We start from the raw sequence: 20771 nt of genomic DNA, 5'->3' as shown, positions 1-20771 counted from the left end.
TCAAGATCCACAGCATCACAAATACTGTCAGAAACTTCCACTCCTTAACCAGTAATATCAATGTGACATCATGTCATGGTCCAGTTTCTTTAGTTCATTTAATTAAGCAAGAATGAGCTTTTTTTTTTAATCTTCGTGGACAGTAGATATTTTTGCTCATAATATCCCTGACTTGAAAGCACTTAGATAAAACTTCTCTTCAGTCAAACCACCCGAAATTTGATTTATACACAGTAGGCTGCAAAGGACGAGCATTTGATTTTGCTTCCAAATATGACACTTCTGACAGTATTTGGCTGTGAGTTTCATAGCTGTCATCCAAGTCTCATAAAAGGAATGTACAAATTTCATGAAAGGATCTGATACCTGATGAGCTCCTTAGTTCCCATACTCCTTCCTAAATTGGAAATTCTCAAAACTTTTGTTCTCAGAATTTTACAGGTTTGAGAAAAATTTACTCATCCTGAAGTCTGTCCTGCAGAAGCACACAAAAAATACTTACAGAAAAGGATCTAAAGATAAAATGTACGCTTAAGTGCAGAAATAACATATTTTAAAAGTACAGATGGTTTTAAGGTACATTCCAGTATAATCTAGTTAAAACTCAACAAACTCTGCAGTTCTATGAGTCCCTGAGAGAATTAAAATGGACAATGAATATTTTGAAAGCACCTTGAGTGTTTGGAAAAACAAAGGTACCAAAATACAGAAGGTAAGTTTTAAATTCACAGGTACAAGTAATATTTTGAACTCCACACTGCTGAAGATTCTCTGAAAAATCTAAGTTATATTGTACAGGAAACTAGTTTCAGCACTTACACAGTAATTCTCTTGGCCTGATACCACCAAGTCTTCCCCACTAACAGAAATTTTTATTTCAGCTGTACAAATGGCTATGTTAATTATTAAAACAAACTTTCAAAATGGCATTTTAGTCTTCTCAAGTAGGTGAAGTAGTACCTGCAAAATATTTGGAGAAAAAGTGCCATTTATTTACCCATATATAGCATGCTAAGTCTCAGGATGTCTTCTTTAACCATCCCTTTGACATTTTATATAATTTCTTCATACTGTAAATTATAGACTTCTTTGCCCCTAAAAAGGAACACACACACACAAAAATCAACATTTAAAAAGACTATATCATATATTTTGTTTTTTTACTACTTTCTTTTACTACTTCTTTATATTCTCTGTTACTGCTTTAAGTAAAATACTTCTCTAGAAAAATGACAATAACCTAATCTATGATTGAAGACATGCAAATTAACTTTCTTTTCACACACATATTACAGTAAATAATGATACCTTTAATAGCACCAAAGCATGCAAAATGGGATAGGCTTAGTCCGTTCTAAAGCCCTGATGATAACATTGCAAATGAACACAAAGATGTAGAGACTCAAGATAAAACTGTCAACTAGTGCAGATAAAGACTTCAGTCAAGTAATATACATTCTTGTTCCTAAATGCTAAAGATAAAAAGACTTTTAAACCATCCCATGTACTACAGATCCTCAAACTAATATATTACACTTTTCAAGCAGTTTCTGGCTCTATGGCCACATAGCACATCCAGATAAGTAGGGCTGAATCAGGCATGGCAAGGAATGCCAAAAACCTAATGGACTACATTATACTGCAAGACACCAGAGTAGGACCACTTAGTGAACTCTATACTGGTTAGCATGCAGGCTAATCAGGAGGCCACATCTGCGCGAGGAATCAAGTTACTGAAGCATTTCAGCTCTTAAAAGAGGACCAGATTTCTCAGATTAAATTAGGTCTAATCTTCAGGTGTTACAGCTGTGCCCAAGATCTGTGGTCACAATTTGATAGAACTAATAATAGGGAAGAAGAAACAGAAGCAAAGTCTTGTATTTCCAAACCCTTCTTTCTTCTGCTATGCAGATTTTAGTTAGGCTTGCTTTGCAACCATGCAGTTAGGATTGTACAAGCACTTCCTTGAGTTTCATCTTGATAAAGATGCAGAGGGATTGAGGATAACTCCCATGAAAATGGCAAAGCTTACCTATAGTCAAATAGCCCATAACATTCTATCAAAGATGAGGAAATGTGAAAGCAAAAACTGCTGGTTCTGGCACTCCAGCAGGGTTCTGACAGTATAGCCAGTGAAACGATGTCTTCCTCTCTCCATTTTTTTGATAAAAAATAAAAAGCGCAACTTTTCAGATTACAAAGTGTAATGAACTCTTGCAAATCGAAAGCTGGAAATACATGTTTTAAAGATGTTGGTACTGCATTAATTTTGTCCCTTAAACACACACATTAAAAAGTGTGGCTCTGATCCACTATACTTATCAGCAACTTGCATTTTTTTGCTGTTGTTGTTAAATATACCAGAATTTACCTGACAAGACTGACTAAAAGTTCACACAACTAATTAAGCCAAAAAACACACAGTATGATGCATCATACACTAAGGAAAGATCTTCTGAAATTAATGAGGAAGCAAGACTCAGAGTTAACCATCTACTACACTGCGCAGTGGGGGGAAAAAAGGATATAGTAATATTTAAGATGACTTTAGGAAGTACTCAAAGATAAAAAGACAAATAATATTTTAGGTAAACAATATTTTAGCTATTAGTAGCCTACAGCGCCACAAAAGTCAAATGAGCATGAGATAACAGGAAAATGCATGCTCTACTTCTGAAAGAATGTGAGGGAGAATAAAAAGACTATTACAAAAAGCATGTTGGACACAATCAGTTTTGCGCTTCTAGTATATCTGGTTGCAATTTTTAAAAAAATGAAGTTTATGTTTTATAAAAACTCATATAAAGAGATATTTTAAACTTACAGAAGCCTTTGTCTCCCATAGGTACACTCAAACATTATGTATTTAAGAGGTTTTTACTTATGTCAAGCACACAAATGAAGTCATTAAGTTACTTCTTCTGCAGCATCTCAAATAGCCAATAAATAATCATGAAAAAAATGCAGCGTTTCAGTGACCTGCATTACAATTATATGCAGTTTAGCTCTTCCAGACACAGAATAAGGCTAAAATGTGCCTAGCACATTCATGGAAGAAGTGTTTCTGGTTCCCAAGGTCAAAAATCAGCAGTAGAACTTTGGTAACTACTGTCTACTCTCCTAGGTACTATACCTCCAGGATACACCCCATTTGCTTTGCAAGGATCCATGTCTTCCTGCCATCCAAATAAAATCAGCATATTTCTTAAGCAGAGGTACAGCATGTGTCAAAAGCACAGTAACACAGCAAATTACTGTCCTGCAGGACAGTACTTAACTGAGCTGGCACTGTGGCCTGCAAGTCAGCTTGTTCTAAGTTTGCCAACCCATTCTGCCTCCTGCAGCAGCTCAACGTGAAGAGATTTTTCACTGCAATTTTTCCCCACCTTCAGGGATCAGTTTACTGAACTCCACCCACCACAGTCTTGAACATAGCATCTTATGTAACAAGATGCTTAAATTTCTGCTCTAGTCCATCATGCTACAAAGCAAAATACAGGTTTATGCATACAACTGGCTTCTTCTAGCAGCCCTCAGGGTGATGAGTCACATGTGTAGTAAAGTTAATGGTTACAATTATGGCTCAGTCTCACAATCTGAGGCAGTTGAACCACATAAAACATCTTTCTACTTTAGCTATGAATCTAAGACTTGGTTGTTCCACATCTCCTTTAGATTTTTCCACTATATAATACAGAACAAAGACCTAATGCACATGGAATTAAGACCACAAAATTTCTGCATAAATGTAAGCTGTGCTTGGTTTTGATTGAGGATCCCATGTTCCTTTTTGGGTACTATTATATTATAGCCAAATTACTATCTTACAGGTCCACTAAAGTTTCCCTATAGATACACCTGGATGTAAAACTCTGTTTCCCTTTGAAATGGGCTAATGCATACACAATGCAGTAGAGGCAAATATTTATATATTTTTAGCTTAAAACTCACAGATACATGCAAACTTTTTGCACATATTTACAGTGAAGTGCAGTGGTATGCAATATTTGCTCAGCCATCTGATAAGTACAGCAGTTACTGCAGCATGTAAGTATCTACTGAATATATATAAGGCCATCCTTTATAGTTAAAAGAAAATACTTCCTTGTCGAAAACTGTATACAATTCTAAAAAAAAAAAAAAAAAAGACAAAAAAAAGTTATTCAGAGCAACTGCAAGCATTATTTTTTGTTAACTTAAAAGGATCTCGAACAATTGCTTCAACTGATGATTTAATTTGCAATATTTTATTTACAAGTCATTTAGAAGACTTGAAGGGTTCCCTTGGTATGATACAAGAAAGAAGTCTAAGCTAAATAAGTACTAACATCTCATTCAGAAAGGCTAAATATAAGAATTTGAGCGTTAGTTCCCAAAGACCACGCAGACTCTGGCTATGTGGGAAAATAAATCAAATGATGGTGCCATCTCTAATAGGAAACAGAGAGACAATCTCACCACAAACTTGAAAAAAAAAGTAATATAGGCACATCAAAAACTAAATAAGGCATTTAACAACAGACAAAAATACAAAGCTTGAGCTCAACTTTAAAACCACACTGGCAAAGAAAGATGAAAAAGTTCTCTTAAATGGGTTGAAATTTTTTATTTTGACTGTACTTCTTTCCAACGTTAGCACACAGCATGCCATCTCAGTAAAAAGCATTCCTGATTTAACTTGCAGTTTAGCACTATGCTGTACATTGGATGGCAATGTTACAGTCCAGAGAGCAAGCATTTCAGTTTCTTTATTCTAAAAATGTAACAGTCAGCTAAGGAAATCATTTTTTGTCTCTGTTAAAAAGTTCAAAAAGAATGATGGACAGATTATGAAAACAAATCTTTTCACAAACAGATCTAGGACAAAAGTACTGTGTCAGCTACCAGGAATAGAAAGAAAAAACAAGCAGAGCTTATTCAGTGGAATCACTATTTCCATGATTTTCGTAATTTCTTGGGTTTTTAGGTAATTTTCTTAAAAAGAACACTGCAGAAGCATAGAATGGAAGAATCAAAGAGCCATAACGCTTTTCTTAAAGTCCCTACCTGAAAGAATAAAATACCAGACAGTATTTGGTAGACAGAACATTAGACAAGATATGGTTAAAAAATGAAAAAAAAAAAAAATACTAAATCCTTAGAGATTAAATATAATAGCTGAGCACTTTCCTATAGCACTCATGTTTAATTTCTATGGATGAACCACAATTTTCTGTGTGGATGCAGTATGTATATTATCTGAGAAGAACCTAAATAAAGGGCAATCCACTCAAACAGCATAAATGACTGCCCTCTAGTGACAAACATTTTTGATCAATAAACTGCAATCATGAAACCTTTATTAAAGGCATGCAAGATTTCCAAGATTCAGTCAAACATTTGGAGTGAAATATAAAACAGATACAAACAAAATGCTCCTATTAATTCTAAGCCAATCTCATCATCTCTCCTAAATTCCACTGAGGATCACACAAGACCTTTAAAGTCAAGGAACTGCCAGAAATGCTCCTTTTCCAAACAGAACTCATTGCCATGAGCATGTAATCTTTGAGTAACTCCGAAAGATCAATCCTGAATTCTGTTGCTTACATAGTTTTGGCGAGAATCTGGTGGAAGTACATGAATATGCTTAAAAAGTAGAGCAAACAAAACCATGCTAAAAATAATAAAACTAAATTTCTCCCAAGGTTCTGTAAAATTGAGTTCATGTTTGAGGCAAAGGTTCACAATAGGTTTGTTTTACCTTCATTCAAATTCCAAAAATCTATTTCCAACACTAAAAGCACTGATGGAAAAATATTGCTTAAACATGTTTTACTCTTTGTAACAGGCTGAAGATAGCTCAAGTTTATGCTAAAACAAAAAACAAACAAACAAAAAAAAAACAACGCCACTCTATACAAACTAAAAATCAGCATTGAAGAGGAAAGTAAGAAAAGACATTTCAAGAGTACCCACTTGCAGGTACACAAAGCTAAGAGTGCTGTAAAAATCGTAAGTCCTATTAAAATATGCCCAAAAGTACTACTAGTAATATGGGGTCTAGGTGATTGGTCTGAATATGGGCTGAATGACACAGAAGAGAAATTAATGACTCCCAGAGGTTGTTTTCTGTCCATTAAAATTTAGACAGATGGAGAGTCTCTCTGTGATGAAGCTTAACTGCTTTTATTTGTAGTATTGCAGTTACACATGAACAGCTTTACTTCCCAGTTCAGTTAGGCGGTTGGTATTCATAAGCACTGAATTCACACATGAAAACATTGTCTTTCTCATCTTCTCCTTCCTTTTGCTCTACAAAATCTACCATCTGTGGTAAAAATACGTCACGAAATGGTATTTCTAAAACAGATATGCTGCATTACTTGATCATTAGCAGGCAACTTTGAAAACAGATTCTAAAAGACAAAAACTTCTCTTTCTAAAGCAAGGTCTCCAAAAAAGTGAGTCATATAAAAGCAACATCCTTAAGTTCCGTCTCTTTTTTCCCTTCTATATGTTCTCATATGACTTTGTAATACTGAAGTCTTGTTCTGAAGTAGCTCATTTTTATGTATCAGTTACAGTAATACAGCGCTCACTGCATATAGGCTCAGTGCTAAACACAGGATACATTTGAATATATACCTGCCTTCTCACCCTGGACAGAAACATCATATTCTTTCAAGTTCTTTCCTCAAAACTCATGTCTGTCACTTTATGATGATATAACATTTTATTAATGCAAAAAGAAAACCAGTGTACGTCAGCAATACCTGGCCCACATAAACTTCAGCCTTTTTTAAGTCATGTAGCCCCCTTTTGTCACTTTACAATTTTCCAGTAGTTAAAAGAAAGCAGAAATATCTACTTTCAACATTTTCATTAAACATCCAAGGAGTTTATTCCCTATAAACTCCTGTAAAAGGACAGTCCTAAGGCCCTATAATTTTAAACTTTGCAAAAATCAGAAGGCCTATGCAGATACAAATTGTACACATTCTTACCAGCTGTCAGTATGGTTTTAGCACTCTGTGCTAGACTGGAAGATCTCACAATTCCTGAAACGCCTGCAGATAGAAACACATACAGATGTTATCCATCTTAGTAGTTTTGTGTGGTTCTATACTCTAACACACAAAAAAAGGAAAAATATTTTTCCAGGTGTACAATGAAGCCAACCCAGAAGTAAGACTTCAGTTGAGAAATGTTATTTCTAGTCTGCTTTGCTATACTAAATGAAAATACTCACTGTTTTAAATATACTTGTTATTTGGATTTATTATATATATAAACATGCAAAATATATCTACATATATTAAAACAGGAAACAACTTAGTAGGAATTGATCCAGTTAGTTTGTCCAGTCTTCCCATTATTTCTCAAGTTATGCTTCATCTAGGCATTGGTACTTTAAATTTCTAGGCAAAATCAATTTGCACTCATCGTTTACTTCAATATGAAATTGGGATTTTGTACTTGTTTAGTCAAGTAGAAATGCCTATTTAAATCATCAGTTTTCGGGGTAATGCTCGTTTACCACTTTGAATTGTAGCACAGTCAGCTCCTACAATACTATTAACAGAATAATATATAAAATAGTACTTTTTAAAATAAATTTTATCTGTTCTAATGCATAAAGATCTACAAACTTAGATTAATAAATAATGTAAAAGTGCAGAAAATCATCAGTCTCAAAGATCATCTTCCAAACTACAAGCTATTTTTTCTGCATTAACCAGAAGAGAAAATATAATTCCTTACTACTTTGAAAATCTACTTTCAAAGCTACTTATATAATCAAGAACAAAAACATAAGGAAATCCAGGGACAAAAAATATTTAATCTGAAAAAAAAAAAACCCAACTGTTTTTATTTAATAAATCAGATGTTGATTTTATGTTCATCTGAGGAAAAAAAAGTACACCCTTCAACTTCAATAATCATTTCAGTCTTGCATGGTTATAAAATGGCTTTGCTGTTCTTTATCCAAATTTCTCAAAAAGAAAATTCTTTTGTACACAAGGAATTCCTTTGTCCATATTTGTTCTTCTAAAGAGGATAAGCTGCTTGACTTGCGAAGGCTAGATCTAACCAATGTTTTGATACTGAATTGCTGCATGACTGCGTACAAATCATAGTTACACATGTTTGAGATACCCTGCAAAAACAAAACCATAAAGATAAGGAGGTAGACAAACTAGAGTAGCTCACAAGTGTTAAAACACAAATAGGATATATATCTTAATACTGAAGTCATGTCAGACATGGAAATACTGAACATAAAAACAACAAAGAGTTAAATGGTCTAACTAGTTCATGTCACATGCTAAAGACGATTCTTTTCAGGCTCTGAAATGAAATTCAGAACTACTTCATAGTATTTCAGAGAGCCTGCTCACAATCAAGCCAATCCCAAAATGTGCTTTTTGAAATGTATGTAAGATTAATTTCCTATCTTCTTTCTTCTCTCTCAAGCATCCTTCTGAAGAAAAAAAATGTATCTTTATACCTAGAGGGATTAAAGGAGATTGCTGAGGTTGATCTAGGCCTACCTTGATGTACCACAAATCCACAGTCAGGGTCATGAGCAACTTGCATTAAAATTTCTTCCACATCTCTGTTTTTTCCAGGAGGATCTACCAGAGAAGTTATCTTTTGCTGTAGAGTTCTTGGCAAAGCCATTAGCTGTGTGAATTGACCTTCTGGACTTTTATCGATCTGAATTTTGTAAAAATTAAGACAGTAACAGCATACAGTGTTAACAGAAATAACTTCTATTCTCAAAGAAGTCACAGAAGTCTTTGGTTTACCTTTGGTCTATGATAAAGCTGTGGGGCTGCATATCTCAAAAAACACTATTTCACATGCAGAAAATCAATGACAAAAATAATGAAAGCTCCTCATGCAGTGGAAAAGGCTGCATCTCAGTTCTGAATCTGAAGAGTAACACAATGGAAAGATAATGATTTTTATCCACGGGAAGCCCTGGGTCCACACGTGATATTACTACTTCTAGGAGCAAGTTATTGGGGAAATTGTACCATTTCTGCTCTATTCAATTTCCTTTGAAAACTTAAGTACACTACAACAACAAAAAAATGGTCCCAAAAGACCACTTACCTCCTTCTTTCTTTTGCTGAATATAATCAAACTATATATCCATACACATATGCATTTAAAGTTTCATTTGAAAAAAAGTTTTTCTGCTGTAAACTTAACCACATCTGGTTTGAATAACTTGAAAGACATATTTATTCCACATTTTCCAGTCTGAATCAGAAATACAACGACCCTTTTCTGAAGACAGTGATACCAACACGTACGTCTGTACACGTTTATACAAAATGAGAGCACAAATACTTGGGGTGGGGAGGGGGGAAGAGAGGAACAAAAAAGTATAATGGAGCAAATCTCTCCAAAAACTGGAGAAAAATATCAAGAGCCTGATTCCTCCCACACAACTTCCAAACCACTTCATGGAATCATCAGACAGGAGTCTGGTTGCCCTAAACTCCTTCTAGTTAATGGGGACAAAATGATATCCAGATGAATCACCCACTGAATACATAGCAAGCTAACAATGAGCCGACTCCTAATGTTATGTGGGAAAAATCCGTGCCTAAACCAGAACTATTAGAAATAGTGTCTGCCTTGAATTATTTCTGAGTAATGTATTAAGAAAGATTTTTCTCTGCAATTCCAATAACATACATTTTGCGTGGAGGGTTGCTATTACGCATTAAGCTGTACTCTAGATAGCAGTTATCCTCTTCAATTCCAGAAATATAAGCAAATATCCAGAGCAAAGTATAAGGAATAAAGTATTATATCACTTTGCTCAATATTAGCAGTAAAATAATAGCATTTAGTGAACAATCCCAGTGACTAACATGGGATTCCAAACAGATTTATTGTCCCACAACATATTTGTATTACGCTACTAGCTTTTATGTACATGTAAAGTAACAGGAAGTTTTATTTTAACTAGTCATCTTCTCGGAGAAAGTATTGTCAATTATGTTCAAAATTCATTTAAAATATTTCTGCTGTTAAAAGAGTTCACAAGCCCACTGATAAGAAAATATGCAGACAGCTGCACTGTAATGTAGATTTGCCCATATTGCACTCCAAAGTGCTGTGGTAAAACTGTTTCCCATACTCAAGCTTGCTTACATCTAAAACAACATAATGAGATAATTACCAAGGTGACCTGAGAATAAAGAGATAATTTACGGACATGAGACAACACATGCTATTTGTAGCTTCGTGTTGAAATGCACACCACAGTGTACTAATGTTTTTACAAGGACATGCATACTACAATTTAAAAAATAATAAAATTGCTATTGAAACTGAGTATGGCACAGCACTCCTAATTGCTATTTTTCACTTTTATCTTATGCCACAAAGATGGCATTCGAGGCACTGCCTGTTTTGGATGACTGTTTCCTGAATGCGAGGAACACATTCATTGGGGATGGGTATCTAAATATAGTGTCTAGTTTTCGTCTGAGCTTAGACGACTGAATTTCATAACCAGCACTCAAGGCTAGTTATGACCGACTAGGCTGTCAACTAGCAGAAAGTTGTACCTTCAAGTTATGGCCCAATCTTTTTAGCACAAATTGAATGTTAGCGACTCACTTCCTGTATCATAGTTTTCCATATCGTAGTCATTAAGTTGCACATTTTAAAATGATCTTCCCCTGTTCCCTTGCTAGGGTTCTATTCCTATGGTCATTCTCAAAGAAAATGAGCACTGGTTATTACATAGACAGCAGCTGATATTTAAGGTGAGTTTTCTGGTTGCAGAATTAAGCAAGCAACATAAACACAGCAAATAGCAGCTATAACAACTACAACTGCTCATGCTGGCTAATTCTGGCCTTCTGTCTATGCCATAAAGCACTTCCACTTTTTTATTGTTTTAGAAATGTATTGAAGAAAACTACTTGCCTCTAACCTTCCCAGACGATGCTTATATACCACTTGAGGGCAGTCCTGTAATATGTTACTGTATAGCTTCTGAAAATGGGGAACACTAGGCTTCACTATGTTCTGCACCTTTGATTTATCTTCTCCTATTATCATTCTGAAATCACCTAGACAAAGAAAGAGGATCAGTTAATTCACTAGGTCAAAACTGAAAATGCAAAGCACAAGACGTAACAGAAATCTAGATGGAACAAAGACGCCATTTAAAACTCTTTATTCTCCAGTTATATCTATGTCTACATACTTCACAGAGTAAAGAAAATAGTAAAGAAAAAAAAAGCACTCAAACACCTTTGAGCACAGAAAATAAAGTTTGAACCTGTGAGGTGTCCTCTGCTATGCTCTAACAACCTCAGCTTATATATACTATGTACACATCCACCTTTTTAGTTGGACAACAAAAAAAATTCAGCTGCCATGTCCAGTCTTGAATGCAAGAAAATGATCATACACTAGTTTTAACAGGTTAACGAAAAGCATTAGATTGATCAGCCCTAAGTCTTTAACCCAGGAGCAAATAAACTTTCATTTCCTAGACTGAAAGAAAATAACCTGCATAACTCTGCAAGTTAAATAACTTTGCATTTCAAGGACAACACCTGAAGCATAAGCTCACAGGACTCATGGTCAGATCACAGGGTCAGGTTTTCTTCTTAGTTGAAGAAAAAGATGCTTCAAAACCTCTACTAGTTCCAAAAAATAATGTCTACTAGTTTCAAAAAACAACTTATTTCATACTAATATTAGTTACCCAGACACTTTCTTTTTGATATTTGACATGTTTCTCACAAGTGTCAGTGAAAACAGTCTGCAACACAGCATTCACCTAACTGTCAGGCACTCCCCTGCTCCTAGAATTACCAAACACGTAGAGACTCAAGGCAGCGGAGGTCAACAAACAATATCCCGAATTAATCCCTTTCACCACTTCCTACAGTCATAAGATAAATGTCGTTGCAAGATGGCAACTTACTACTATCACTCAGCTTATTTCAAAATAAGCTAACCAGTAAAACTAAGAAACATTTCCTGCCCAAGTAGCATTGTCACACTGCTCTCAAAATTTACGTAAAAAGTTTTATGCTTTTTTGTACATTAACTTTTCTATTATTTCAGTTTTGTACATGTGGCACAATAGCTCCATATATATCTATTCCTCAGAGACTTTAAATACTACATACTAACCAGAATAGGAGAGTCCTGCAATCTGCATATAGAGGTCTTCTTCAGAGAAACTTTCCGGCAACATGAGAAAGGCTGCTGTGACTGCACTCTTCAGATTGCTAACAAGAGCAGCTTGCAGCTTGCCATTCTCATTCTGTGTCAGTATTTTCACCTGAAAAATCAGAGTTGTTGGAAGCTGAGTGGTTGGAAAGCACTAATGAAGATGAAGCTAGAAATGTTATTAAAAAAAAAAAAATAGACTATTTCCTGTCATTTTATTACATTAAAAATCAGGTCATCCACTTAAAAACAAAAACACAGCGTAAGAGAAGAAAAATTAGACCACTACAAAAAACTATCTTACCACACTGAAAAGGAATAGGAAAAAAAAAAAAAAAGTAATTTATCCTTTTTCTCTTCATTCATTTTTTTTTCCTTTCTTTTGATAGGATATAGTAATCTAGGATATAGAAATGTACCGGAATAAAATACAGACGTTAAGAACCTCTTGCAGAATACTATTATCACAGAATATTAGACTGAAATTTAGTCTGATTTACAAGACAGCTGACTACGTTCTTTCAGAAACGATTTCTCCACTTTCCTACTGCAACCTTCTACCCTTTTCAAGTGTTCTAGATAGGTAACACCATCTTCCTTTACTTTTAAAAAGCAGGTTTTTTACAGCTGTTTACCTGTTTTAACTCAAAATTCAAGTTCCACTGGCAGGTATCAAACAATAAATCCAACTCTACTTCTCACAAAAGAAACCCAGCTGCATGCAAATGAATTGCATTTGTTTGAAACTCTGGCCTATTTATACCTAAAACAGCGAAGGCACCTTATCACAGATTCAATAAGGAACTTAACGGAATTATATATAGGTTCTACACAAAATTACTGCAGAAAGGATATCAACAATGCATATCATAGCTGACAATATATTCAGAGCTTAGACTTTAATTAAATATTTAAAAGTTGCTAATTCTAGAACAGTACCCTAGTTTGATTTGCAGGTTAATGCAACAGTATACAGGCTATTCTTTTCAGTCCTTCTGCACTAAAGCATCGTTTTGTCTACCACCAAATCTATGCAATAGTCTGGAATGGGTCCCAAGTGCATTTCTAAAAAACATTACTCTTTTTTTGTTTTCATTTTAAAAACATGACTTCGTTTCACAAGCAAACATTCAAGAAGACCTCCTAACTCTTCTGCGTACTACTTTGTAGTTTCTAGCGTTAAAATGAAAAATTATTATAAAACCCATTAAGCTACAATATTCATCTGCCACAGAACCTAACACTAAATCTGACTCTCTTGAACTCCACAGAAGTGTTTACTGAATGCATACAGACTTATTTAAAATCCAATATAAAAATGTAGGTAGATTATGAGGATGAACTTAAAATATCATCAACTAATCCAGGTGTATGCATTTATAAAGCTTGCTGCTTCAAGGAAACCATAATTAAAGGGTAGCTGGGAATAAAACACCAGAGTAAAAGTTCTTTAAAATGTGAAGCCCAGAGATATCATTCCTCCTTATACAGGACTTAAAGGCTTGCTTTTGATATATACTAAGCTTCAAAATTTACATGCATGGAACACTACTGTAGTAATACTATTTATGAAGAAATTTCAAACAACTAGACAGATCTCAAGAAAACAGAGTACAACCTTAAGCACACAGGTATGGCAAGAACGAGTGATGATTCTTGTTGTGGTTAAGGCTGAAAGAATTCCAAAGCAAATTCAGGTTTTTTCATAGGATAGAGAAATTAAGACCAAAAAAAAAAAAAAAAAAAAACTCTAAACAAAATAAAAAAAAAACACTAAGCCTCCCAGTATGACTTAAAAAAGATACTTTAAAATACTACTGACAGCCCTCCCCCTCTCTCACCTAATTAAACACTCTTTTGTCCTTTTTTTGTCCTCCAGGACAAAAGTAAATACGACTGTTTATACTAAGCCAATACTCAAACGCAATATTTAAGAAAAAATTAGTAACTTCAGATGCTTTTTAAAATCTTCCTCCTCTCAGAAAATATAGATGTCATTTGTGCTTTCTTCCCTCCCTCAGGAATCTTGCCAGTTTTGGAGAACTTAAAACTAATTTTATTCTTTTCTTTTCCAGTACAGTTAGATGGGCATTTAGCTAAATGAAGTTAGGAACTTCATTCAGGATGAACAATTAATAAACTCCTAACACATAAGCAAAGAAGTCTGGGAAGAAAATTCAGCATTTCTTAATAGGAATTTCAAACTCCATATATTTTGCCAAGCATTCAGGAAGGATTACTTGCTCAAGGAAACCAGTTTATAACAGAAACAAAACCTTCTGTGAAAATTCTGCCAGTATTTCCAAGCTAGAGCAAATGTTTCAGCTCATCTGCTAGAATAGCTTGGATGGCTTTTACTTCCAGAGTGACAGCTTTGTAATGCAACTCCAGCAAGGCACTCAGCTCTTCCTCCTCCTGAGAAGAGCCAAGCAGGAAATTCCCAGACAAACTGTTAAACAATATTAATCCACCTCTAGCCAGTTGTGTCGAGAACTAGCACAAATGCCATGTAAGAGCTTATAGCATATTAAAAATAAAAAACCCTCCTACAAAATAGTCTTATTGTACATTTTTAGAAGCTTTCTTTTACCACTATTTAAAAGTATATATCAAAAGATCAAAACGATGCGAAGCCAGAACCATCAGAAATTTGAAACCTACAGAACATATCCAAACAAATTATTGATCATATCTGCAGAAGTAGTGCAACTTTTTAAAATCCCAGTTGGTGATTTTGCAGATTATTTTACAAAAATTACAATTTAAAAGATTCACCTAGCAATCTAATCTTTTGGTCAAATTCTAACTTCAGTCCTGCAAAATTTATTCAATCCAAATTCCTGTGAGCTTTCTGCAAACAACCTCATGCGTATGTGCTTAAAAGATCCAAGAGGTAACCAAGGCACAGATAACTTGGACATCTGTTTAGTGTCCAAACAAAATACCGAATTCACCCTTGCTGTGCAAGTATGCACTCCCCATTGAATTTAATGGAAAGGTATGAAGTGCAATTTATAAATACCGGAATTATGAAAAAAATCTCTAGTAAATCAAAGCAGCAACAAGTACAGCTACACTGAAAAAAAAACAGTCTTGTTAATATGAAATTCAAAATCCTTCAGTTATTTTTCCTCAATGTATTAAGTTTTCTTCTTCATAAAGATAACAGCTATTCTAGCCTATTTCATGTCATAATGAGTCACTAAAAACACGGAAAAAATAATTGTGCTGAGACAATATATTTAAAATTACACCCCAAATTCCTAATCAAAAGCATAACTAATTTATACTTCGTTTTAAGGCTGAATTCTCCCTCCCTCCCAAGAAAATATAACTTAGCGTTGCTGCCATCTGCTGAAAGCACACCAAATCAGGCACTTAACAGAGAGTACAGGCTTCACATTTTTCTACAGCAATCAATTTTGCATACATTATCAAGATAACAAACTACACAATAACTACATAGGAAAGCAGCTTTCATCTTTATAGTTATTAAAGATTTCCACTTTATAAAAAATAAATATCATTCGTTAACATTAAAGAGACTTCAACATAATACATTCCAGAGAGTCAGGATGTAATATGGCCAGAACACTTTGGTTAATATATCTTACATTAGGTTTTTGACATAACACATAACTCACTTAAGATCTAAATTTCATTTCCCTTCTGAGAGATTACTTCTCTAGCAGAACTAAGACCCTAAATCAGGTGATTTGTTCACTGCTGACTCAGGAATCTGTAAGAACTAACTACTATTGATAATTTTCCATCCCTGCAATTTCTTCTGTTTTAAAGACGAATAACTTAACAGACTTAACAGTTACCGGTTTTTGTAGACGTCCAGCAACATAGAGGGTTTTCCAGTGAAATAAGTCATCAATCAGGGCATCAGTGCTAATTACACCATATTTTATCATCTGAAAAGACAAAGTAAAGAGTTTAGAACAACCATATACTTATACGGTTTTTATTTTCTTGAAGTTATTATTTACTTACTATAATTGTCATTAATGCTAAAGAAGATACTCCGACAAATAGAAATTGGAACAACAACAAGAATCTCACAAAAAGTCTCTTTAATAATACTCGAAGAACTGCTTAAGCATCATATAAATAATGATAAGAGCTACCTAAGTACAAAGCTGCAGAGCAGGTTTACTTTGTTTTATTTTGTCTTGCACAAATTAAAAGTAACTGAAAAAAGCAAGGATATGAAATAAAACAGAAGAAGAAAAAACTATTTACAAGAGAAATGTTAAATTCAACAGCAGCATTGACTGCTTAAAACAGGAAAGCTGAGTTCCAAAAGTAAAACGGAATTTTAAAGAAAAAAAGCATATGGACATTTCATGGAATATGAAAGATAATAACACACTATTTTCTTGCAATTAGTTTTTGAAAGTAATTAAATGATAAGATGCAAAAAGTCCTCTAAGATCCTTTCTAGAAAGAAGGGAAAAAAATATCTTGCTACAGATATTTTATCAGATATTTTATACAGATATTTACCCCAGGACCAATCTCTAAAAGAAAGGACATTGAAGTACAAAAAAAACTAGACTCTGAAGAAATCTGAACATTAATACACAACCCTTTATGAAAAATAATTTTGAAAGGTTATGGCCATATCTGTATAAGCAAAATATTGCAATAAGTGGAATAATTCACCGTATTTTTCTGAAGTAAAACAATAATAAATTTATTGGAGAAATTTTAAATAAACAAAACACCCTACATATTTACAGGTATTATACTGGGGAAATGGTTTGGGAAGCTTTTTACTCTCGCCCTCTGCCATTAAAAAATAACTGGAGATTTTGCAATTCAGTTTGCATAACCAGAAAAAAAAAATTCTTAACAGTTTGTTAGCAATCTGCAGATACTAGATTTCCAAAGATAATCCTCAGATCAAGCCAGCCAACTGCATCACCAATGTGATATGACTTGATCATTATAACATGAAATAAAAGCATAATAAGAGCCAAAAATAGCAAGTTTCGTAATAAAGATCATTATATAGATTCTGAAATCCAAGTTCAAAATCCCTTCTTATATAAAGAGAACAAGGCTTAAACCCCAAATTCTTACCTCATTCAGGTGCCTTTTAAACAAAACAGCAAGCACACAACCGGCTCCTGTATCTAGCTCTCCAATCTCATATCAACAGTTCTGATACATATCCAACGTTATTGAAATCATATGTGCCCTGAGAAACTTTAGTTAGGCATATATTATTCAAATGGCATTTTCCTCTGACTGTACTTCATTTAATTGCCTATTATGTATAGATTTTACAACATGCCAAAAATTACTCAAATAAGCACCAACGAACACAAATACAGTGTTCCCTTTCCTGACTCATTCCTCCTACAAAATACTGTAGATATGGACAAAGAAAAATAGGACTTAGTAGATAAGTATGACTTGCCTGGATTTATTACTTATACCCAAGACTTCACAGGCCACAGTGTCAGCCATTATACAACACACATGCCAATTATAATTTGCTATGTTAAATACTTGTATTTAACCTCAAACATGTTTAGAATGCACTTCCCATTACAATGTAGTCAACTATGGAATTCAAATCTTTGTTTCTCCACAGATGTAAATAGTTAAATACTTTACAGTGATCAAAATCGGTAGACAGCAACTGATAAGCAAAATAAATTCAGCTCCTAAGGTGCTTTGGTTGCAAATTCCAAACATCGTAATTTCTTAGAAGCTAGTGCACCTGTTCTTTTGCTTAATAGTTAGGGTACTGTCAGGAGAAGTTGAGATGTGAATATTGAAGCTACCACCAGTTAAGGATAAACAACAACAAGCAATATGTGCTTCCTACGAAGATATTCACTTAGAACTAATCAGCTCAAAAACTCACACAAACACATTTAACTTAATTTACTCAAACTTGTACTTACCCTACCATTACATGGCACTAAAGTATTGTAGTAAATCCCTGCTCCGTAGCTCTGTATATTACTTATCTGCTTTGGCCCCAAAACTTTGAGGAAGGAATAATGACTCCTGTTCTTTAACAAGTTCATCATATGCCACGTAACAGAATCATCAACAGCAAATACGAAGTCCAACATATTGTTCTAAGAATACAGAGAAAAACAGTTACTTACGTGTCAGAAAGCAGCCAATAGTCATATTATTCTAATGTTCATGTAATACGCAACCACAGGCTGATTGAAAGAAAAGCATTAGTGTCAGATGTAATTTAAAGGTTCTAGCAGAGAACCTAGTTTACAGCCACACAAAACAGCTTAAAGTGTCAGCAAAGACAACTTTTGCTAATACACAAGACTATGGATGTGCAGGAGATGCGGGCAGATTTTGTCCAGCAAGTTCTACCTGAAAGGAGGACTGGCACATGTGCCAAGAGCTGAGCTTCCATGAATAACTAGGAGAAATGACATCTTCTATGAATCCATCAGAACTCATAAACATAAAATGCAACTCTCACCTAGGCACTTTCTTGTTTGAAAAAAAAAATCAGTAATATTTCAAATAAAAATGTGCATAAAATTACTGATATCTGGTAGCAAAAAAACTATATTAGTATCATATTCATTCACTTTTGTCAACAATACAAACTTCCATGCAAACTCTACAGGCTTTTAACATAAAGTGCATTGTTTTGCTGAAAAAAAGTCATCTCATCCATAAACTTACAGGTTCTAAGTTTATAACCTCTTCCTATACCTACAACAACCTAATATTGGGGGTGATTCGGGCCTAAACCTCCTCACAGATATCTAAATCCGTTCTTACCTGTATTTTGCCTAATTAACTAAAATTGGCTACTAACGGGGCAGCCTGCTAACCACCTCATCCTCACACTTTTTTTCTTTTTTTTTCCTCCCCTGTGGGGGAACTGAAGGTTTTTGCAACTGGGACTTTTGCAGGAAATGAACAGGTTAACAGGCCAGCCGAAAGCGAGCAACGCTGGTGTGTGACCACTTCCAAAGACCGAAGTCGCACAAGCCCCTATTTCGCGACTCCACGACCCCACCACGAGGGCTGAGGAAGCGCCGGGGACTCTCACGGCCCCGGTGCGTTTTGTCGTTGAGATAGCGCGAGCCTCAGTAGCGTTTTCAGGCGCGGGCAAAAGGCCCTCAGGCGCCACCAGCGCTACAGGTGCCCGCCACGCACCTCAGCAACCTCCTTTCCTCAGCTCCTGTAAAAACTACCCCCCTCCCCCCGCAGTAAGTAAATAAATAAACAAACCGACGCATAAGCCTCGGTTTGGCGCCAGAGGCAGGTGCAGGCGAAGCGGTCTGCCACCTCCGCGCTGAAGGAGAGCGGCAATCCCCTCTCCATCCCCTCCGCGGAGGCAGCCGCGCTCACCTCGCTGTGGACGGCCGAGGCTCCCGTCTGTTGGAAGACGCCGGAGCCATAGGCAAAGGCCAGGCTGAGCTCCTGGGGAAAATGCGCCAGCACCCGCCGGAACGCCACTCCCGAGCCCGCTAGCACCGGGGCCGCCATAGAGGCCCCTTCCCGCCCCGCGCTGTCTTGTGCCGTGCTGCCCAGGCCAGAGAGACGGCGGCGGCGCGGGGATGATCGCGGAAGAGCAGCCAGCGCGACGCAGCGCCGCCTGCCGCCCGGTCCGCCAGGGCGGCGCAGGCGCCGCTGTCCAGCTGCGACCGGCTCGAACCGGCTGTGGCCGGTCTGGGACCCCGCGTCTTCCCGCTCTTGCCACAGCCCATCGCCTCCCCTCATGGGGCTCCGCCATGTTGTGCCGCGGCGGCCAGTGCCGCCTTGCTGACCTGTTACATTTCCCGACCTTTTAGCTCTGTTCCTTAGGTAACTGCAGCATTACATCCCTCTGACAATTATTTTTCCCCTTTCCTTATTTATTTATGCCTCTATGTGTGTGTGTTTATTTTCTTAAATGATTTTCAGCTTCCCTCAGGATTTTTATGGGCGCTGGGTTTCACGCATCTCACAGACTGAGCAAAAAAAGCCTAGAGCATTTAGTCATTGCTATTGAGCTTGTCTCACACACTCCATTTAGGGAGTCTTTCACTGAGCCTTAGTGGCAATTTTCCAGTCTTAAGTAACATTTATTCAGACTCAGAGTATTAAATGTTTAAAGAAAATCCTTATGGATATGAAGCATTTATTTTTTGTACCCCTTCATCTATTTTCTCACAGTTCTCACTTTATCTTCATTTTATGGCTTGAAAAATACCCCTTTTACACTATATAACACTGTGAGGAACACAACAGCATCTTTCAAAATCTTATGTGTCTACTAAACTTCAAGTAAATGATTAGGCCTGCTGACTTCATTGCAGTTACATATTTGCCTAAAACCTGTTAAGTACTTTGATAGTTTTTACTAGAGAAAATAGTGTTGTATTATGTTTTTGCTGATAAAGAATCATGTAACTAAGAACATTAGAAGAAAAGACCTAAAACAAGAGAAAAATCTTACTATTGTTTGCAAATAATATAAAAGCTTCCATAAATACTGCAAGTATTGCCATAAAGTGGACTTTTATCCTTCTCAAGTTTGCCTCTTGGAATAACAAAGAGTCTAAAGTCTCTAGTTTAAA

The 20771-nt window shown here is 35.7% G+C and overlaps 1 protein-coding gene across 1 annotated transcript; it reads right to left on the bottom strand.

Moving 5' to 3' along the window:
* Positions 1-908: 908 nt before the first annotated feature.
* Positions 909-19704, bottom strand: TAMM41 (TAM41 mitochondrial translocator assembly and maintenance homolog). The gene is made up of 8 exons (XM_088522893.1): positions 19561-19704; positions 18126-18305; positions 16029-16121; positions 12163-12313; positions 10939-11084; positions 8535-8700; positions 6987-7049; positions 909-1095 (listed from the first exon to the last, which is right to left on the bottom strand). Exons 1-8 carry the CDS (start codon positions 19696-19698, stop codon positions 1019-1021), a joined length of 1014 nt encoding a protein of 337 aa, XP_088379019.1. The 5' UTR covers positions 19699-19704; the 3' UTR covers positions 909-1018.
* Positions 19705-20771: the final 1067 nt, after the last annotated feature.

The sequence above is a fragment of the Tinamus guttatus genome, unplaced genomic scaffold (genome assembly GCF_059628265.1).
Source record: "Tinamus guttatus ecotype Peru unplaced genomic scaffold, ASM5962826v1 Tinamus_guttatus_pri_ptg000169l, whole genome shotgun sequence".
Classification (NCBI taxonomy): Eukaryota; Metazoa; Chordata; class Aves; order Tinamiformes; family Tinamidae; genus Tinamus; species Tinamus guttatus.
This window is presented reverse-complemented; position numbering and strand designations above follow the sequence as displayed.